The sequence below is a fragment of the Penicillium solitum genome (assembly GCF_028829755.1).
Source record: "Penicillium solitum strain IBT 25940 chromosome Unknown utg000009l_segment0_segment0, whole genome shotgun sequence".
NCBI classification, from domain to species: Eukaryota; Fungi; Ascomycota; class Eurotiomycetes; order Eurotiales; family Aspergillaceae; genus Penicillium; species Penicillium solitum.
This window is the reverse complement of record NW_027072128.1, coordinates 3,292,634-3,310,029: the sequence shown is the minus strand read 5'-3', so window position 1 is coordinate 3,310,029 and position 17,396 is coordinate 3,292,634. Positions and strand designations below refer to the sequence as shown.

Below are 17,396 nucleotides of genomic sequence, written 5' to 3'. Positions count from 1 at the left end.
GAAACATCAAAGTCGCTTTACTTCAGTTAGCAAGGGCTCGTTTAAAATGATAGGATAAGGGGAAATTCACAAGTCTGCATATTCCGAGCTCCCTGATCCATCTGAGAGCAAGTTCTGCTCCTGAATCTCCGCCGGGGCCTCGAAGTCCAACACGCCGCTCTCATACACACGCGCCTGGATATCAGGCACGATTCTCTCACACCACCCGACTTTTTCCATGCTCGCCAAGGTACCAAGACAGGTCCGTATCATATCCTGATGCTTAGCACTCTGAGACTTCCGAAGTGCGAGCAGCAGAACGCACATCGCTTCCCCTGCGCAATGACAGTCGTTCAATGTCAAACTGGACAATACGTTCATGGTTTGCATACGATGCAATATGCGAACTGAAATCTCTGCAGCTTCAATGCAGGCGCTGCTAAGTTTATCATAACACCTAATCCTGACAAGGGAGTCGATTTCCCCAGCTTTTGTCACCGAGAGTAACAAAAAGGGACGAGAGATCGACATCACCAATGACCAATACCGCAAGTGAAGAACAGCGATTGATCGCGAATGTTGCGGGGGCGCAGTGCAGTCCCAACGCAGATGATAAGGTATCTTGTCCAACCACTTCTTCAGCGTCGTGAGACTCTGTGTAACTAGGTTGATAGGTAGTCTACCACCATTACATGGTTGGAAGAAACACTCCAGGTTGATCTTTTTCTGGAGCTGTACAAGACTAACCGACAGGGCCTGGAAGCCCTGTGGCATGTTGGGAGATGGATCCAGAATTTGTTCTGAAGCAGGACCAGTCGTCATAAAGCCCAGATCGTCAGAAATAGCACATGGATAGCCGTACCGATTTGCCATCTCGTGATCCAGGACATATACTGTCCACCATAACCGTCGATGTCGCTCTCGATCGACAGTTGATAGGGTCTTTGGGAATATATCGCGGTGCAAACCAAGCGAGAACCCTATGCGCGCCGCTGTACCAAGGTACAGATATGCCTCAAGACTATAGCAATTTGAATGCATCGCTAGGCTCTAGAGTTTGTCAGCTTTCTATCACACCAGGGATGCTCGGCTGCAGTACGAACCAGTAATGTGAACGCTCTAACGCTCTCTATATCGGCGTCCTCTGCCACCCGGGGGACCAATTCCTTCGCTAGTGCAAGATACCCCGTTGGATTTGTAATATCCTTGGGAATGGTTTTCTCCGGCGTTGTTGGTGTACGATCCGGTCGTATTGACCCGATCGCAAAAATAGAGTAAAGCGAGCATAGCCAAGAAGCACTCGAGGTTTTCCCCCGATCTTCTATAGTTTTGTCAAGCATTGAGTAAAACTGTTCTAGCGAATAGAAACAATGCATCGAATGGGCCTGTGCAAAAAACCGTGTGGTGTATTCCATAGATAGCCGCTGGCACGGAAGGTAGTGCTCGACTCGGTGTTGACTAGCTACGCTTTCTGGGGTAGTTGGTGGAAGCAAGCCGGTTTTCAATGGGACAACGACGCGTGGATCTGACTGAAGTGGCCGCTCACTGACCATGCGCGCAGCGTGATACCATCGAAGTGCAGAATTCGCGCCGACATATCCTGCGCTTTGATAAGTATTTTACTCCCCGTAGACCACAAATCAAGAGTAGACTTACGATATTTGCCCATTGAATCCAACGTCATACAACCCATTTCTTCTTGAAAGAGTGAATTATCGTTCGGCATCGCCAGCTCCTGCGGATCGTGCTCTTGCGGATCGTCACGAGAGTTCGGGGCTAAGACAGCGTTGCTGGGTTCTGCATCTCTGTCGCTACCATGGGGAGAGACGTGCGGAATAGGGTCATTATTCATTTGTTCTAGGTAGCCACTTATGCTTTCGACTGTGAGCTCCGGTAACTCCTCTTCAGAAACGAATCGTCGCAACAGCTTAATCAAAGATTCATAAGCTTCCTCGGATACCCTATAGAAAGGTCTTTTTCTGTTTTTGAGGTTGAATTCACATGGTACATTAAGCGACTTGCAATACTCGCAGTCGCCATTCTCGACACCAACACACTAAATGATTAGCTTTTTTTTTTTCGCCTCGCGTTATTTGCTTCTTACCTTTGTTTTGCGGGCCTTGCAGGCCTCACAACTTTGACGCGCTCGTTTTCGTGGCGATGTATCCCCCTTCTCCCATCGTCGTTTCTGTGTTTTATTTGACTCTTGCATGGCTGTGTGAGACGTGAAAGACCAGGAGACAGTTGGGGATTCGCCGGCATTTGTGGAGATGCGGGGAGCCGATCGTGTGGGGTTAAAGGGGCCTGGGGGATTTCCGAGGGTATGGGGTTCTCGTAATTGTCAATCGACGCCAATTGGTGATTATCGTACTTTGTACAGAACCAGGAGAACAGTCTTCAATGACTATATGAGAGAAATAATGCACCTAAGGGTGCGATACCTAAATCCCGGTCTCGGAGAGCTGAAGGCAAAGGTTACCACCTAGGCAGCCTATGTGAGCAGGATCAGATCAATCCATGTAGATAACTGCTCATTATGTAGTGCCATACACTTTCAGCATACAACAGATATAGCAGTACGTCTATAGGACTCTTAACCCTGTTTGTAAACTGCAAGTTACTCCATAGGCATATAGGTTCTGCTTGAAAGGAAAGCCCTCGTACCTCTCTAAAGTCCAATCCGTGTTTTGAATTAGATTATAATATCTGCCTTCCATCGCATTGATAGTTACAAACTCTTCATCCTACCCAGTATTACCTGATACTGTGCTTTCTGATTCCTCAAGTATAATTGCGAATGGTGTGGGATAATTTCGCACAGTCCGATCTATTAATTATATTAATTCAATGTTGACACGGAATGCTAGTTATATATAGTACTTCTGCCAACAAAAAAACATTCATTGTTAAATAAAAAAAAAAACCTTTGGACCGACCGTAATATCTTCAACGAGACTCATTGGTTGCTTACCAAAGCTTTGAAGGATATCATCAATACACGGAGATGAATACATCTTCTTGAGCTTCCAATGTTTTCCATGCCATTGAGCGAGTATGATCTCTTGTTTAGCAATTGAAATCACGTGCCTAGATTCAACGGTCGGGTTTCGAATGACGTTGGCGACGAATCCACTTTTGGGGTTTATTTTTGGATCTGCAATTTAGGGTTATGCAATGTACGTGCTTGCTATTACCCTAACGGAATTTCTGGGTGTACTATCTTCTTCTACGGGTTGTAGGTGGACTTATAGTAAAAGTTGAATTATATCGTACACTGTTGACTATCTGTGAAGCTCTTGATTGACTATCAAGAGCAAAACTGTAGAGAAGTTCAGCTTTGTCATACTAGCACTTTCTAAAATCAGGCTACATGTAGGAGGTCAGGCTGTATCTTGGACAGATAGCTCTGCTAGTGCCGGTGGAATGCATAGAAGTACATAACACCAACGAGTGGGCGATTTAGTGGCTGCGTGAGCCCTGAGAATTCTTTTAAAATACATTGCAAACTTTGGAAATAGCACCAAGGCATGCATAAGACAAAGGGATAACTAGACCAGACGAAACATACATATAGATAAAGAAGTGGATCAGAAGAGAAGAAATGAAATTCATGCATTCATATACGATGTCATCGCAAAACTAACCGACTATATAGTGGACAAGCTTCACAGACCAAGCCAGGATTTTTAATACCAAGACCAAGACCAAGACCAAGACCAAGACCAAGGCTAAGGCTAAGACTAAAACTAGGTAAGATCAATATATCTCAATAATAATATCCTCTCCACCAAACAGCCATGCAAGCCGCAACAACCAGATCAAGCATTTTAATCCCCTCATCTTCAATAACCAACTTCCCCAGTTTCGCACTCTTCCCCCTTAACCCACCACCAGCAGGCTCCCTAGCAAGCGAGAAATCCAAGCGATCCTCATCGGAATCATAATCCAAATCCCCACCGCTACTATTACTCGTACTGCGTTGATGAGAAACTGGGTGGAATTGGCTCTGGCGCGCGAAGCGTTGCGCGCGCATAGAGGTTCTGCGGAGGAGTGTTGAGGGGTTGATATTTGCGCGCGAGGCTGTGGGGGTTGGGGCGGGGAGAGGTGGGGGGTGTGAGCCTGGGCCTGTGTGCGCCCGCGGCCGGGAATATGTGTTTGGATTTAGGAGTTGGGAGAGGGAGTTGCGCTTTGCGGATGTGTAGCTGTTGTTGGAGGAGGATGGTTGGAGTGGTCCTCCATCGGTGCTGTTGTTGTCGTTTGGGTTGTCGTTTAGGCGGGGGAGGGACTGGGTTTGGATTTGGCTTTGCGTGAAGGGGGACATGTGGTTTGGATGGGGTTTGTGGGTTGCATGGTGGGCGTGCGAGTGGAGATTTGCCGCTTGGAAGGGAGTGTTGAAACGGAGCTCGGCCACCGTTACGGCGGGGGGTGCTTCTGCCTCGCCGTTGGGGGGAACGAAGCCGCCAGGTGTCGGAATCATGTGTTTGCATTTGAGACTTCGGCCGTTCACGCTGTTTGTAAAGGTACATGTGCCATTCCAGGGAGAAGTGAAGACGTAGTAACCGCTTTTTAGCTTGGATGGGCCATCTGGGGTGTGGCCGTTGCTGCCATCTGTGGCAACGGACTCGTCGAATGGCTTTGATACACAGAGTTGGCGGTGGAACTTGCGTGGGCCGGTTGGCTGCTGCTTTGGTTGCTCAGTGGCTAAGGACTGGGCAATGGCAGAGTTTGGTAGGCGTCCGATTCCAGTCGGAATATTGGCTGCCAGGCTGGATAATGAAGGCATCTCATTTGAGCCGGCGAACCTATTATATCCCGGCGTGGAAATCTCGATATCGACGGTGTTGCGGTCCATTCGGGGGGTTGATATAGTGGCCACATTCCATTGTGTACCAGACGTGGGATCACGTCGAATGAGCGTGATATGAAAGCCAGCATTGCTAGGAGGGTTGCCATGTGCGTTTCTATGCCGGTTAGGAGATTGCCCGGGGCTTCCCAATGGTGATCCGGTACGGTTATGCGAAGAACGAGGCCGAAAATGCGGTCTAGAAGAGTCAAGGCTATGACGGCCAGCCGACAGTGCCTCGTACTTTGCCTCATACTTCTCCTTCCAGTTCTCTCCCCGGGTTTGCAATTGTTCGGCAAACGCGCTCCATCGGGATGTCCTTTTAGACGGGTCTTCGCCTGTTGCAGAATTGGCCCATGACTCTTCACCAGGCGGCAAGGGGGGCAAAGGTCGGTGCGGTGCACCGCTCTTACCACCCGATTCTACCGATACTCCAGGGATATTATTATTCAAAGGAGGCTGTATGTTGGCGACTGGAGTCCCAGAGAAAGATACATTCTCCGCAGTAACCTGCGGCATATGGATTGGCCGTGATGGCAAGGTCGGAGAAGCAGTGGCATCCTGCGGCACAGGGATTGGACGTGATGGCAAGACGGGGGGAGCAGTGGCATCCTGTTGACGCGGTACCGGCAAAGGCTCGGGTTTGAGGTCCCCTCCTCCACCAACTGGTTTCCGGCGCACATTGTTCAGCCGCACGAACTCGCGTTGCGCTGGGTCATCGGCGTCCGCTTTCTCGAGGCGCTCCCTGCGTAATTGCGCCTGCTCTTCGCGCTCTTCCTCCACTTCCTGGAGCAGGGTATCATCGTCGGGAGTCGCAACATGGAGATAGTAAAGAGAAGCGTTGATCGCCTCAGCGGAGACACTGGATTTCGTCGGTGGCTTGAGAGGTGAGAGGAAAATGTCTGCATATTAAACAGCAGTCAGTTATGGTTTATCTCCATTTGGTTGTCAAAACACGATAATGCGCAAGTATAGGACTTGAAAGAGCGAAATACAGAGAGCAGAACGTCAATATTGTGGAATTGATTCATACCTTTGCTTCCTGGTACACGCACAATGTACAGAGAGAGTGGTTCGTGCTTCTCGTGGGTGGGATTTCGTGGGTAGGCGGGGGGATTTGATGCGATATTGGTGACCGACGACAGTGATCGTGCCTCGACGGGGCCCTGAGGAATGGTAGACATTGCGGACAAGGCCGCGATCCACCCCGATAAGAAACGCAGGTAAAATATTGAAAGACTGAAGTTATGTTGAGTTGAGGTTGACAAATAAACAATGGGGTTCTCGGCAGTGGGCGGAGTTGGTCCTTCCGCCGGAAGGGGCGCCTGGTTTAATTCTGAATTCTCTTCTATTCGTTTTGCTGGTTTCTGTTCATCAGTGGGGTGAAGTTGCACAGGCAAGACATAAAGGGATGCAGGGACAAGGAACAAGGATATAATGCTGCCTATCGTGGCGCAGTACGCGCGGGCATCAACCCTTGGGCCTTGATTACGTTGGGATCTACTCCCTCCAACATTCAACTTGCAATATTGTTGGTAGAATCTGAACTCACTGCAATTGATACCGGAAATAACCGGCTGTTGGGGCCAGAAATGGTCGCCAAACGCCTAAAAGACATCCGTGACTGAGAGAAATTCACCAGAGACCTGCACCATTTCCACTAACCTCCACCTCATCTATAATGACAACTATATTGGATATCCCGGGCAGCAATCCCCCAAATCCCTTCTCCAGGCCAATCCAAGCCCTTCTCACCCCTAGAAACCATCCCCCGACGCCAACACCAGCCGAGACAGCGGCCGATCTTGTCAACACCGTGACTATCTCGTCAGACCCGGCCCACGCGCTCTGGGAGCTCTGGGACGCCTTCTTCACAGCCGTTGTCACCTCTTCAACTTCACACGACCCCCACCTTGCCCTTCTCGACGCCCTCCACGCGCACCCACCAACGCAGCTTAACGTACGCGCAAGGTCCAATACCAGCAGCTACATCGAGGCCGACGGAAGACTACACTGGCAGAAACTGCCGCGGTTCAGCGCGCAGTGGCGCGACGTGCATGATATCCTCGAGGCCTGGCGCGACTGGGACGGTGTGCGTGATTCGGGTGCGGATAACTATACTATTAGTACGTTAGGTAGCAGTGGCGGAGAGTACTTTCTCCGTTTCTGTGTATTCTCAGCTGCGCTTCTGAAAGCGACTAAAGGTAAAGACAACGTGCATCCTATATGGGTTTTCTTTGCGTGTCGCGACGCGCTAGAGCGCGATGGACCTCAGTCCCGCTCAGCAAAAGCGCATAGGATGTCGTCGGAGCAGCTGTGGGCGCTGGATGTCCAGGTAGCAGCGACCTGGATGCGAGATGGGGGCCGGGCACTGTGGGAGGCGGACTATGAGGAGCTGCGGTACTGGGGGGCGGCGCTAGATGATAAGACGGAACTGTGGCTGAGGGGTGGGCTGACACGGGAGCGGTGGGTATTGTGGGGGAAGAGGCTGAGGGCTTTGAGTATACAGGGAATATTAGAGGAGGAAACTGTGGCGGTGGTTATAGATGCTGCTGATGTGGTTAGCGGCATTCTGGAAGACTCAACTTAGAGTATTGAGCTCCTTACTACATAAATATGTCAACTGCTATTGCTGTTCATTGTTCATATATTTGGTATCTTCAGAATAGCTACACAGCCGGAAATAAAAGTAGAAGTAGAATCTGATAAAAAAAGAAAAACCGAAGGAATGCAATCCGGAGGCAGTACTCCTGGGGGGTGTCGATACAAAAAAGAAACTCCATGCTGCAACGCCAGACATTTCCATGTCCATGTCCAGGCCCCGAAAAAAAGAAAAAGAGTGAAAATCCCATGTATACCCGATATTAGACAACAGTCTCGGACCGTTCACCTTCCGCAATGACTGGTACACCCAGACCACGATCCGGACTCTGCAACACAAGCTGTTCATGACGTCGTGCCCGCAGGAAGTCACTGACCGCACGGATCAAAATGAACCAACCAACAATCATGAGAATATATGAGATCCATTCACTGGTGGTGATGCCAGATATGGCGCCGCTCCCTCCGCTACCCCCGCCCTCATTAACCGAGTTAGGGTCGAAGTTGTGGCTGTTGGGGTCAGGTGGAGGAACATATTCAGAGCTTGCAGGGTCGGAGCTCGAACTGTCGCTGCCGCCTTTCATGTAGAAGCCGTATTGAACAAGAGTAAGACCGAGACCCGCTCGGCTGCCGTTCTTTGCGGCATGGGTGGTGTGGAGGAGATAGGTCAGCAAGAAGCCAACAAGCTGGAATGACATTGAAATCATGGCGTTCCAGACAAATGAGAAAACGGATCCAACAGGTAGTCCATCGACATAGACCTCGTCGGACGAGATACCAGGAGCCACAATCGTGGTCTCCCAGTATGGCGGTGTCGCATCAGCGGCGGCTTCTTCGTATGACTAAATAAGATATCAGTACACAAGTCTTTCAGGTATATCACAAAACCCTCGAATATCAACTTACAGGAGGAAGATCATCATTCTTCTCGCCCCGTTCCGGCTTGGCGGCAAGATTGGCAAAGACTCCATCATTCGATGAGGCGATCTGCCGACTTGCTCCAGAAGCCGGTGCTGTGAAACTTGGTAAAAGAGTCGGCCGTCTGAGAAGCCCCGGTTGAGTCGGATCCTGTACATCGACCCTCGACTCCGACGAGGACGCCGTGGCGGTATGACCGTTTTCCGGGGGAGCCCGGAAGTCGGGGTCAGCTCGCATCAAGCGCTGTCTATCATCCGGCTCATTATCATCATCGGACTCGTCTTCGTCGCCAAAGGCATCGGCCAGTGTCTGATCGTCATCGTTATGTTGTGGATCGTTGTGTAATAGCCGCCTCGACGATGGTGACGACGAGCGGGACCCGGAGCGGAAAGATGAAGGCGAAGAGTTGCTGTGTTCGGGTCGCGTGTTCAGCGGATAGGAATGTGGTCCTTCCTCTTCATCTTGGGCATTCACCTATACATATAGTGGTCAGTGTCTTGTCGAGGGATCTCATCCGGGGCGGGCTTGTTCTGATAGGGGATCAGCGGGGGATTGCGTACCCGTGAATAGCGCTGCGAGCTCATGGCGAGCTGAGCGGGAAGCGACCCTGAATAGAATCAGAAAGGAAAATGAGACAGAAACAACTTAGGTTGGAAAGCAAAAATGATATAACAAGAGTACAAGGGGATGGGAAAATGTCGGGGTTGATGAAGAAGGCAACAGGAATGGATGTGGCTGATGATGCCTGATGCGCCAGGCAAAAATAGACTGTTCCCGTCTTCGCCTCAACTTTCAAGGGAAGATCCTTCCCCTATACCACAGTTATCTTGTGATATCTCTAGTCCACCATGGCTAAAACACCTGTGAGTATCTCACCCAACAGTCAAATTATTCCATACAATACCATCGACAAGCCCCCCTCAACGGTCAATCCCAAACAATCTCCTAACAAACTATCCAGACCCTTAGCCCGCGCTCCCTCCAAAGCCGCCTCACACACCTCCTCAAGCATTGGCCCTCGGATGCAGTCCGTCCAGCCTCAGTCTCCGTCCAATCCTACATTGAGTCTCGTCTCCAGCCAGCAAACAAGTCCAGCCCAGCAATCTCCGAGTCCTCCGTGAATGCACTTGAATCGCTACTGAACAACCGCTACGCGCGCAAATATCCCATGCCAGAGAAGCTGCGCCGGCCGGCCAGTAACCCAGACCACTATGACAATGTCGTACGTGAGTTTGCGGAGGCGCCGAACCGCGATTGGTTTGGCCGGTTAAAAAAGAGGCTGGCCGGTATTATCCGCTTGACGTGATGCTTCTGTTTTTGTTGTATGTATAGACTTTTGATTTTTTGACGTGGAAAACTTGGGGCAAACTTGATTTATCATTGTCTCACTGGATTTGGGTCAGCATTATGGGGTTTTTGTTTGATGGGTTGCATGACTTGTACCAATACCTTGCTCTCTTTTTTTTTGTTTATTGTATACCTACTATATTTTCTACTCAAAATGTACGAGATTTGTTCAGAGAAATGTTCTTCTTGATGCATATCAGGATATGTCCATGGGAATGAATTTTGAAACAATCTAACTCCTAATTGCTATATACAAAACGCTTGAAGAATCATAGAATTTGCATGCAAATTTAAAGCATAGGCTTCAGGTCATCGGCGATATTGAAGGGGGCATCGGTCTTAGCCTGGACCTCCTCGACAGTGACACCGTCGGCAATCTCAATAAGAGTCAGGCCGTGGGAGAAGTCAACGTCGAAGACGCAGAGGTCGGTGATGATACGGCTGACACAGGCGGGGCCAGTCAGAGGGAACTCGCAGTTCTTGACAATCTTGGCGTTACCCTTCTTGTCGGTGTGTTCCATGGTCACGACGACCTTGGTGGCAGATGGGTTGGAGACCAAGTCCATGGCACCGCCGAAGCCCTTGATCTTACCGGGGAGCATCCCTGCGAGAGAATGTTAGTTATGTGCATAAAACGGAGGAAGCGTGGGAAAAACGTACAGTTGGCCAAGTCACCCTTGGCACTGACCTGCATAGCACCGAGGATGGTCAGGTCGATACGGCCGGAGCGGATCATGCCAAAGGACTCGTCGCTACCGAAGCAGCTGGCACCGGGCTTGAGAGTGACAGTCTCCTTGCCGGCGTTGATAAGATCGGCGTCCTCCTCACCCTGCTTGGGGTAAGGGCCGAGACCGAGAATACCGTTCTCAGACTGCAGGGTCACCTCGACGGAGGGGTCGACGAAGCTAGGAGCAAGCATGGGCATACCAATACCGAGGTTGGCGTACATGCCGTTCTTGAACTCCTTGGCGGCACGGCGGACGATACGCTCGCGCTTGTTGGCGGTATCACCCTTACCGAGAGCAGAGGTGTCAGCGCCCTCCTCCTTGGCGAAGGTGAACTTCTCGATCTGCTTCGGGGTGGTGCTCTGGATAACACGCTTGACGTAGATACCGGGGAGGTGGACGGCAGCGGGATCGATCTCGCCGGGCTCGACAATGTGCTCAGCCTCGACGATGGTCATCTTGGCGTTACGGCCCATGGCACCGTTGAAGTTGGCAGCTGCGTAGCGGAACTGGCAGTTACCAAGCTTGTCGGCCTTCCAGGCCTTGACGAAAGCGTAGTCACCCTTGATCGACTCCTCCATGACGTAGCTCTTGCCATCGAACACCTTGGTGTCACGCGGCTCACTGAACTTTGCGACTGTGCCATCGGCATTGTGTCGCAGGGGCACCGCGCCGGTCTGCACCACGGTACCGAAGGCGGCGGGTGTGTAGAACGCGGGGATTCCCGCACCGCCGGAACGGCACCGCTCAGCGAGAGTTCCCTGGGGAGTGAGCTCCAAGTCAATCTCACCAGTGAGGTACATGCGCTCGAAGGTCTTGTTCTCGCCGACGTAAGAAGCAATCATCTTCTTGATCTGCTTGGACTTGAGGAGCAGACCGAGACCAGCTCCGTCCACACCGGCGTTGTTACTGGCCACGGTCAGGCCAGTGATTGAGGGGTTCGCCAGGACGGCGTTGATCAGTGAGTCAGGTACACCAGACAACCCGAATCCACCGGCAAGCAGAGTCGAGTTAGACTTCATGTCCTTGACTGCTACTTCGGCGGAAGGGTAAACCTTGTTGATCTCACTTCGGCGGACACTGCTGGAGAATGCGCGGGCCATGAAACGTTGGTGCTGGTAAAAGGCATGACATGTCAGTCTTCGCGACTCAAAAAGCGATATGGTCGATATGAGCTATGGGTAAATTACTTACCTGGGCTGGATTGGCCGAGAACTGACGCGCGAGGCGCAGACATGTTGCCACTTGAGAAGGCATAGCTAATGACTTCCAAATGAGAGATTGGATGTTAATATTAAAAAATCCCAAGTGCACAGCAACTTATTAAAAGACCAAACACCCGTGGCAGCGGCAATAGCCACTTCTTATATTCCCGCACGGCAGTGAGAGCGGAATCATTCCCGAGTGATATTCGTTTCCCCGGAAATGTGGATTCCCGGCTCTCTCCCGCCTACTACAATTGCCCTGATCTCAATACTTTTAACCCCAGAGCCCCTGAACTTGGTAATTAACTATTAGAAAGATACTAGACCAAGTACTGTCAAATTCTACATACATCCCATTCTTTTTTGGCTACTTATTACCTTCAAAATCCCCTCTTAGGCAGATTAACTTCTCTTCTTGCCGCTGCCGAAATTCACAGCCGATCCGCATCCGATTCCCGCGGCTGGCCCAAGTGGGAAATCGGAAGTGCTGAGTCATCCTACAGTCACCTGATATGTTTATCCGGGGTAAATTGGAGATGAGCAAGCTTCAAGGTGAAACATAGGAGAGAAGATCAATTGTAACTACCTTAACTCTACAAGTACTCCATGGTATCTTCAGCGTATGTACATGCTGGATAACAAAAAACATTTCACACCTCGCAATGCAGTAATATCCACGTGCAGACATAAGAGAATCGAGAAATCGAGAAATCATGCAATCATGTTATCATGCTGCCCAGTGGGTGCCACACAGTGTAAGAAATTAACTCGGACGGGTTGGTTTCACTTCATCAACACTCTTGCGTTTGAGAGGGTTGACAGCTTCCGCATCGACGGGCGTGGTATTGGAATCTACCAGTAATGCTCCAAGTCAGTCGCAGGACGAGGACGGGGCCATGTGGTGGTCTCCGCCTTGGACTTTTGTGTTTCCCGTACCTGGAGTTCCATTGATGACCGACGCTTCCTCGTAAGATGGAGGTTCCATATTCACGTCCGGCGCAGGGCTGGTGGGCTCAACACCCTCCATGGTTGTGGCTTGTTCTAGACCGGGAAAGTCGGACATGTCGGATACCTCACGGCAGACCGGGTTTGCCAGACGGTCTTTCATGCCATCGTTGACATAGACAAGGAAATACGGGGTCGGAGGGTTGCCGGTCGAGTCGTTCTTGAAGATCTCATCCATGTTCTGGACCTCGGTGACATACTCGTCATTGTATTTGCGCCATATGTTCTTGTCAAAGTCGAAAATGTAGATGTAGTAATGGCCGAATGAGACCGACCCATGATGCACAAAAACGGCGTACAGTCGATATGGGAGGTTGTTGAAATCGGCAAATTGGCTGGAAATCATGGTCTGCGTATCCTTGATTTCTTGATCAACAGCTATAAAAAAAAGTCAACATGTCTGTTTCAAGTGAGCCTGCGACGCTGAACTCTTACCTTGCAGGTCGGTCTCTGCCTTATGGGCAAGGGACTCGAGTTCGCCCAGTAACTCAGTACTAGCCACAGGGTTCATGGAATCGGATGCGACCTCGGCTCCGGTCTCGATGTCGTTTTCAATGGAGTTCAAATCCTGTAACGCGGTTTTGACTTTACGGAACAATGTTGCCATGTCGACGCTGGCACTCTCCTGCAGAAAAGAGAAAGGTTAGCTATATAAACCTGGGGCACATTGACTGAGAATATTCGCTACCTTTGTCCTGAGAAGCTCTTCTCGGCGAGCCTCGAGCCTCTTCAGAGACGCCTTCCACTCCCAACATTGATTTCGTCGATCCACAACGTCCGGATTCTTGGTGTCCATGTATCGATCCATGTAGATGGTTTCAAGCAACTCGAGATGGTTTGTAGATTTGAACGAGCATTTCTTCACAGGATCAAACTGAACCCGTTGCACTTGGATCTGGAGAACAGGGGGAAGCTGGCTGACGGATGCGAATTGCTCGGCCACCGAGTTGTCCACACTGATCTTTTGGATATCGAATGCCCCATCAATGGCATCGTAGATGTTTCGAGATCCATGAGCAACATCAACCTTGATATCACACCACCTTTCGTCCTTCGAACGTGTGCCCTTCTCGGTGGAGATGTAAGAGCGGGTCTGGCCGTAGAACAAGCTGAGGAGAATGTTAGCACAAATAATGTAGTGGACGATGTTTCATAACTTACTCTTTGATCTGGTCAAGCTGTTCACCGTCACTGTCAATGCCTCGAGGCTTGATGGCGCACTGGCTCTGGAACAGAACATTGTTGATGACTTCTGTCACATCCTGCTGGGCACCGATTTCTACCTCCTCCTTCAATTGCTTTTCCCGATCAACTTGCGGGACGTTGCGAGGAGGTACAGGCGGTGGTAGGTTGGCCGATACAATGTCGTCTGTGTCGATATTCATGTCCTGGGGAGATCCTGGCTCTGCTTGATCCGACAGTTGGTCCAAGTCAGGGGGGTTGTTCTCCTTATCCTCAATAAAAAGTCCAGGTGCATCGTTCATGCTATCATCCGAGACCAACGTTGCATCGCTGCCATTATCGCTGGCGGTCGAATTTTGAATAGGTACGGGGTCAGCTTGGCTAGAAGATGGAGCCGGCTCCATCCGACCCCCAAGAAGGGGCTGTGGGGGCCCAAGGGGACCCAAAACAGGAACACCTTCGATGTCACCAAGCATCTCGGGCCTAGTGGCAGTGATTGTTGATCGACGACGTATTGCCGCCTCGTTGCTTGGGCTAATCAGGGTCAACCGAGCAAGTTCCTGACCGGGAGTAACTGAGGTTTGGGATGATGTGATCATGCTACGGAACAAAATTCGGAGCTCACTGAGGACTGCAAAGGAAAGGGTCAGTTCAAGAGACATAGCCATTGGCTTCGGCAAAGTAACTTACATCGCTGAGATCGCTCGACCTCCTTCTTTGTCACCTTTCGCGAGCCCACTTGTTTCTTTGCGAGGTGTTCCTCGTCATCAAGATCCATTTGGAAGCGTTCGAAATCCAAGACCAACTCACGGAAAGGACGGACGGAGAAATAGAACTGCAACAGGCTGTTGAGATAGCATGTATTGCCGATGTTTTGAAGTCCGACTGGCCAATCTCGCATGCTTCTATCAGGCTCATTGGAGATACCTGCCATATTCCTCAACGTAGAGCTGTCCAGTTCTTTGGCAATAATTGTTAGGGCCTGGTTGTATCTCTCGGCATCCCCTGGGTTTTCATCGATGCAGATTGTATATGCGGCTATGATTGCCCCATCGTCGACAGTTCGATCAGGGATTTGGAGTAGACGATAGGCATCACCGATGTCCATTTCCCCGGCAATCATCTCTCCAGTATTGATGAAATGTTCCAATGCGACCGATTTGCGAGACTCGGCAATAAGTGCCACGGCGCGTTTCGCAAGTTCTTGGGTAAGTGGATTGTCGTTGACCTAGTTCATAACATAGTTAGCTCGCGTCCAACCCACAAATAAAGCAACTGGAAAACACACCTTTGCGGTGTACATAGTCATGACAAAATCATCCGGGGTCTGATCCTCGACCCCCAAGAAGACATTCGCTTGTTCGACAGTAGAAACACCTGTTGTCAAAATTAGCACGCACTCGAATTTCGAGACAACATGACTGGATCAACGCACGGTCTTCTGATGCCGCCTTGATGCGCGCACTTCCCCTGGAGTCACCAATCCGCCACAACTGTTGACGCGCCTCGGTATCCTGGGCCGTAGAGCTGAGGAAGGCATAGAATTTGCCAATGATGCTATCCTCAGTGAGGTTTGGATCATCGAAATGAAGATGGAAGTATTGATATGCGCCGACAATGTCCTCAACGGCGTACTTCCCTTGTTCATAAGCTGTCTGGACAGCTATGTCAATGACTACCTTGTCTTGTTCACCCCGCAGACAGCCGATAGCCTTGAGAGCAGACAAGTACATCGGGGTCCTACCAGGATCAGCTAAGACTTGTCGGTTGTATGCTTCGACCACAGCCGTTGAGGACATATCCTCCATCACTCCCAGGTCTTCATAGAAACTAAAGTAACATGTGTCAGATCCAGTTCCGTTAATTCGAAGATAAGGTGTACTGACGGGGCATGAGCCATCTCAAATTCATTGTAACGCATAGCTGTCGGGTCTGGACCTGATATTAGTCGAATTTCCCAGGGTCAAGGGCTACAATATACTCACAGTCTTGCGCTTCTAGAGCGCAGGAAATAACGGGGATGGCAGACGAAGAAAGATCGGGAATCTGGAATCCTTTTCTTTCTGAGACCGATCTGAGATGTACCAGGACAAGCAGCTCATGCAGCAAGTCGTCAAGAAAGAGACGTGTCGTGTCTTGGTACGGTTTCTCGGCGTTAGAGGTCGGTTTAGGCGGGTGCCATGCCCCGGTCTCCTGCGTCGATTCGTCAGCGACACAAGACAAAACGAGACCAGCGGACGAGTTGGGAAAACATATCATTATTACGAACCTTATTGTACATGAACTCTAGAAATTCAAGTAATTCTTTACAAGCAGCACCTTCCACGCCGAAAGAATGCATGAACCTCTTATTGACAGAGGAGATGGGCTTGCTGCGTTGTGGATTTCGTAGGGCGTTGGTAATGTACAGGCGTAGATTATCCAATACATTGATCGGCTGTGGATCACCCATGCCTTCCATGGACTCAGGATACGCTGCCGTGGCCTCTTCAGCTCGTTTCCGTAACAACTCTTTATCGGTCATCAAGCGGATGAATTCCGGGCTCAAAATCGGTGAAAGAATCCGCAAAGACACCATGGCCGAACATGAGACGTATGAACATTGGTAGTGGTACGTCTCCGCAATCTGCCCTTTGGGAGTTTCTTCGGGCAACGCAAGGCCATTCTTCTGCCGTCCTGATTGGTAGACCAAATGGTGCAAGTGTTTCCCCTGGTTCTGACCAAGTATGCTCATGTGACTGGTGTAGTTAACCACCACTTGAAGATGATAACGGCACTTTGTGCATATGGCTGACACCTTGGATGATGTGCCTGGCCTTCTCCGGTGCTCTGGCTCTGACATGAATGTTTGGTCTTCTTTCAAGGCATATTGGTGCCGACATGCTTCCGGTGATATGAATGCAGGTGGGCCGGTGTAGCCTTCTGGGTAAATGGGCGGAGTTTCCGAGAGGAGATTACGGCCTGTGTCTGGGTCGTGTGCTGGGTCATACAGCTGGACATCTTGAATGAGACGCGGCGCAGTCTTTCCTATATGGTTGATAGAAAAATTTGTAAGTATTTGCTCAGGTTATATTCCAAAATTGCTGATCCAGGCTGTTGCCTTACCGGCCCTCTGTACAGACGCCATGAAGTACGGTGTTCGGGCCTGAAGGCCTCACACGGGTTGGATAGTCGTCTTAATTCTATGGGAGAGTTGATTCTCCTAAAGGTTTGATTCTCATCGAAGCTCACAAAAGTGCGCAATGTAACAGCTCAGCTGTGATGATAATGTTGTCAAATGATGAAATCGTCACTGTATGCGGAGAGACAGCGGGGAGCCCACTGCACTTGGCAGCAAGCAGTGGCAAGCTTCTAGAACTCTCTCCACAAAATGGACGGGTTTGAGATCAAGATTCACTTTTAGCAAGCAGCAAGTAGAATCTCAGAGGGTTCTTGATGAAAACAAATGAATCAAAGGGTTCGACAAGAAAGAAGCATTGTCCTAATCATGTAACTAGAGCTCCGTTGGAATGGCGGGCGTTGGCGGTCAGGTAGGGCAGAAAGCTGGCTCCAAAATCCTATCGCCAACTACATCCTATACCGCAAGCAGTC

At 50.2% G+C, this 17,396-nt stretch overlaps 7 protein-coding genes across 7 annotated transcripts; 2 read left to right on the top strand and 5 right to left on the bottom strand.

Moving 5' to 3' along the window:
- Positions 1–66: 66 nt before the first annotated feature.
- Positions 67–2,191, bottom strand: N7455_012348 (Zn(II)2Cys6 transcription factor; the record flags this gene model as incomplete). The annotated part of the gene is made up of 4 exons (XM_065606868.1): positions 67–1,000; positions 1,057–1,579; positions 1,636–2,035; positions 2,084–2,191. The coding sequence occupies 4 exons, from the start codon at positions 2,189–2,191 to the stop codon at positions 67–69; spliced, it is 1,965 nt and encodes a 654-aa protein (XP_065460034.1).
- A 1,554-nt stretch (positions 2,192–3,745) lies between these two features.
- N7455_012347 (uncharacterized protein) lies at positions 3,746–6,096 on the bottom strand (the record flags this gene model as incomplete). The annotated part of the gene is made up of 2 exons (XM_040952770.2): positions 5,856–6,096; positions 3,746–5,724 (listed from the first exon to the last, which is right to left on the bottom strand). Exons 1-2 carry the CDS (start codon positions 6,004–6,006, stop codon positions 3,746–3,748), a joined length of 2,130 nt encoding a protein of 709 aa, XP_040816977.2. The 5' UTR covers positions 6,007–6,096.
- Positions 6,097–6,503: 407 nt separating this feature from the next.
- Positions 6,504–7,412, top strand: N7455_012346 (DUF3632 domain-containing protein; the record flags this gene model as incomplete). The annotated part of the gene is made up of 1 exon (XM_040952697.2): positions 6,504–7,412. One exon carries the CDS (start codon positions 6,504–6,506, stop codon positions 7,410–7,412), a length of 909 nt encoding a protein of 302 aa, XP_040817057.2.
- Positions 7,413–7,686: 274 nt separating this feature from the next.
- On the bottom strand, positions 7,687–8,925 carry N7455_012345 (metal homeostatis BSD2 family protein; the record flags this gene model as incomplete). Its single annotated transcript, XM_040952484.2, has 3 exons — positions 7,687–8,265; positions 8,330–8,815; positions 8,902–8,925. The coding sequence occupies 3 exons, from the start codon at positions 8,923–8,925 to the stop codon at positions 7,687–7,689; spliced, it is 1,089 nt and encodes a 362-aa protein (XP_040816951.2).
- Positions 8,926–9,189: 264 nt separating this feature from the next.
- On the top strand, positions 9,190–9,647 carry N7455_012344 (ubiquinol-cytochrome c reductase complex assembly factor 2; the record flags this gene model as incomplete). Its single annotated transcript, XM_040952713.2, has 2 exons — positions 9,190–9,204; positions 9,303–9,647. 2 exons carry the CDS (start codon positions 9,190–9,192, stop codon positions 9,645–9,647), a joined length of 360 nt encoding a protein of 119 aa, XP_040816862.2.
- Positions 9,648–9,978: 331 nt separating this feature from the next.
- N7455_012343 (3-oxoacid CoA-transferase) lies at positions 9,979–11,670 on the bottom strand (the record flags this gene model as incomplete). Its single annotated transcript, XM_040952717.2, has 3 exons — positions 9,979–10,292; positions 10,349–11,528; positions 11,608–11,670. The coding sequence occupies 3 exons, from the start codon at positions 11,668–11,670 to the stop codon at positions 9,979–9,981; spliced, it is 1,557 nt and encodes a 518-aa protein (XP_040816677.1).
- Positions 11,671–12,381: 711 nt separating this feature from the next.
- On the bottom strand, positions 12,382–16,932 carry N7455_012342 (ubiquitin-specific protease UBP2; the record flags this gene model as incomplete). The annotated part of the gene is made up of 12 exons (XM_040952880.2): positions 12,382–12,470; positions 12,555–13,001; positions 13,059–13,248; positions 13,312–13,732; positions 13,785–14,436; positions 14,496–15,033; positions 15,094–15,182; positions 15,241–15,635; positions 15,692–15,737; positions 15,791–15,998; positions 16,075–16,832; positions 16,911–16,932. 12 exons carry the CDS (start codon positions 16,930–16,932, stop codon positions 12,382–12,384), a joined length of 3,855 nt encoding a protein of 1,284 aa, XP_040816850.2.
- Positions 16,933–17,396: the final 464 nt, after the last annotated feature.